Source organism: Anneissia japonica, unplaced genomic scaffold (genome assembly GCF_011630105.1).
Source record: "Anneissia japonica isolate Jap-2015-1 unplaced genomic scaffold, ASM1163010v1 scaffold84354_len1068_cov106, whole genome shotgun sequence".
Taxonomy (NCBI): Eukaryota; Metazoa; Echinodermata; class Crinoidea; order Comatulida; family Comatulidae; genus Anneissia; species Anneissia japonica.
This window is the reverse complement of record NW_022752063.1, coordinates 1-862: the sequence shown is the minus strand read 5'-3', so window position 1 is coordinate 862 and position 862 is coordinate 1. Positions and strand designations below refer to the sequence as shown.

The 862-nt window shown below is 37.0% G+C and overlaps 1 protein-coding gene across 1 annotated transcript; it reads right to left on the bottom strand.

The window, feature by feature from the left end:
• Positions 1-230: 230 nt before the first annotated feature.
• On the bottom strand, positions 231-801 carry LOC117122070 (hyalin-like; the record flags this gene model as incomplete). The annotated part of the gene is made up of 2 exons (XM_033267532.1): positions 231-473; positions 562-801. Coding segments are annotated over 2 exons (483 nt in total), but the record flags the coding sequence as incomplete, so codon positions are not given.
• Between the last annotated feature and the right edge of the window lie 61 nt (positions 802-862).

Sequence of the window (862 nt, the reverse complement as noted above, 5' to 3'; positions counted from 1 at the left end):
ACCTAATTCAAATATTATTTATTATGATTTCCTAGCTGCAGCCTATAAGCTAATCTATAACCATAGCTACACGGTGTGTGAGTCAGTTGATTTGAAGGTGCCCTGGTTTTTGTCTTTCTGGTCTAATGGTATGATACTCGCCTTCATAGCGAGAGGCTCGAATCCTGCTAAAGACACCTTTTTATACATTATCTATGAGTTTTTTTTCAATTCTTTAAAAATATCCCTACCAGTTACTGTAACAATGAACTGACAATATCCAGTGTTCCCATTACAATCAGTTGCGGAATATCCTACGGTGGTATCACCGACTGTAAATTCATCTCCACTTGTGTAGTTAGCATTTGCCTCAGTATCACCACAACATGTGTCAGTTGCATTAGCTGGATACCAAGAGGCATTCATTGAATCAACCCCTGTGTCAGTGCACATCATGATGTCATCTGGACAATCCAGTATAGGAGCAAGCTCATCTAACATAATCAAGAAAGTATAATTCAGAAATTACAAATAAAATCGTTTCGACTCTATTAATAAACTAAATAAAATAATTAAACTCACCTATAATGATAATGTTGAATGTACAGTACCCAATGTTGCCGTAATCATCAGTAGCATTACATGTTACAGTAGTGTTCATTTCAGAAAATGTGCTCCCATTTCTATAGTCACATACTGGTAGAAAAATCTCCCCAGAGTTGTCCATAACAGTAGGTTGTGTCCAAGTGGGCGATGCCATACAATCATTATCACCTACTAGATTTTGGCTTGGTGGACATTCAAGATCTGGCGGTTCAATGTCTGTCAAGTTTGAAGAAAGTAACTTTGATCACTAGCAAATTTGTTAAGAAATGTGCTTTGG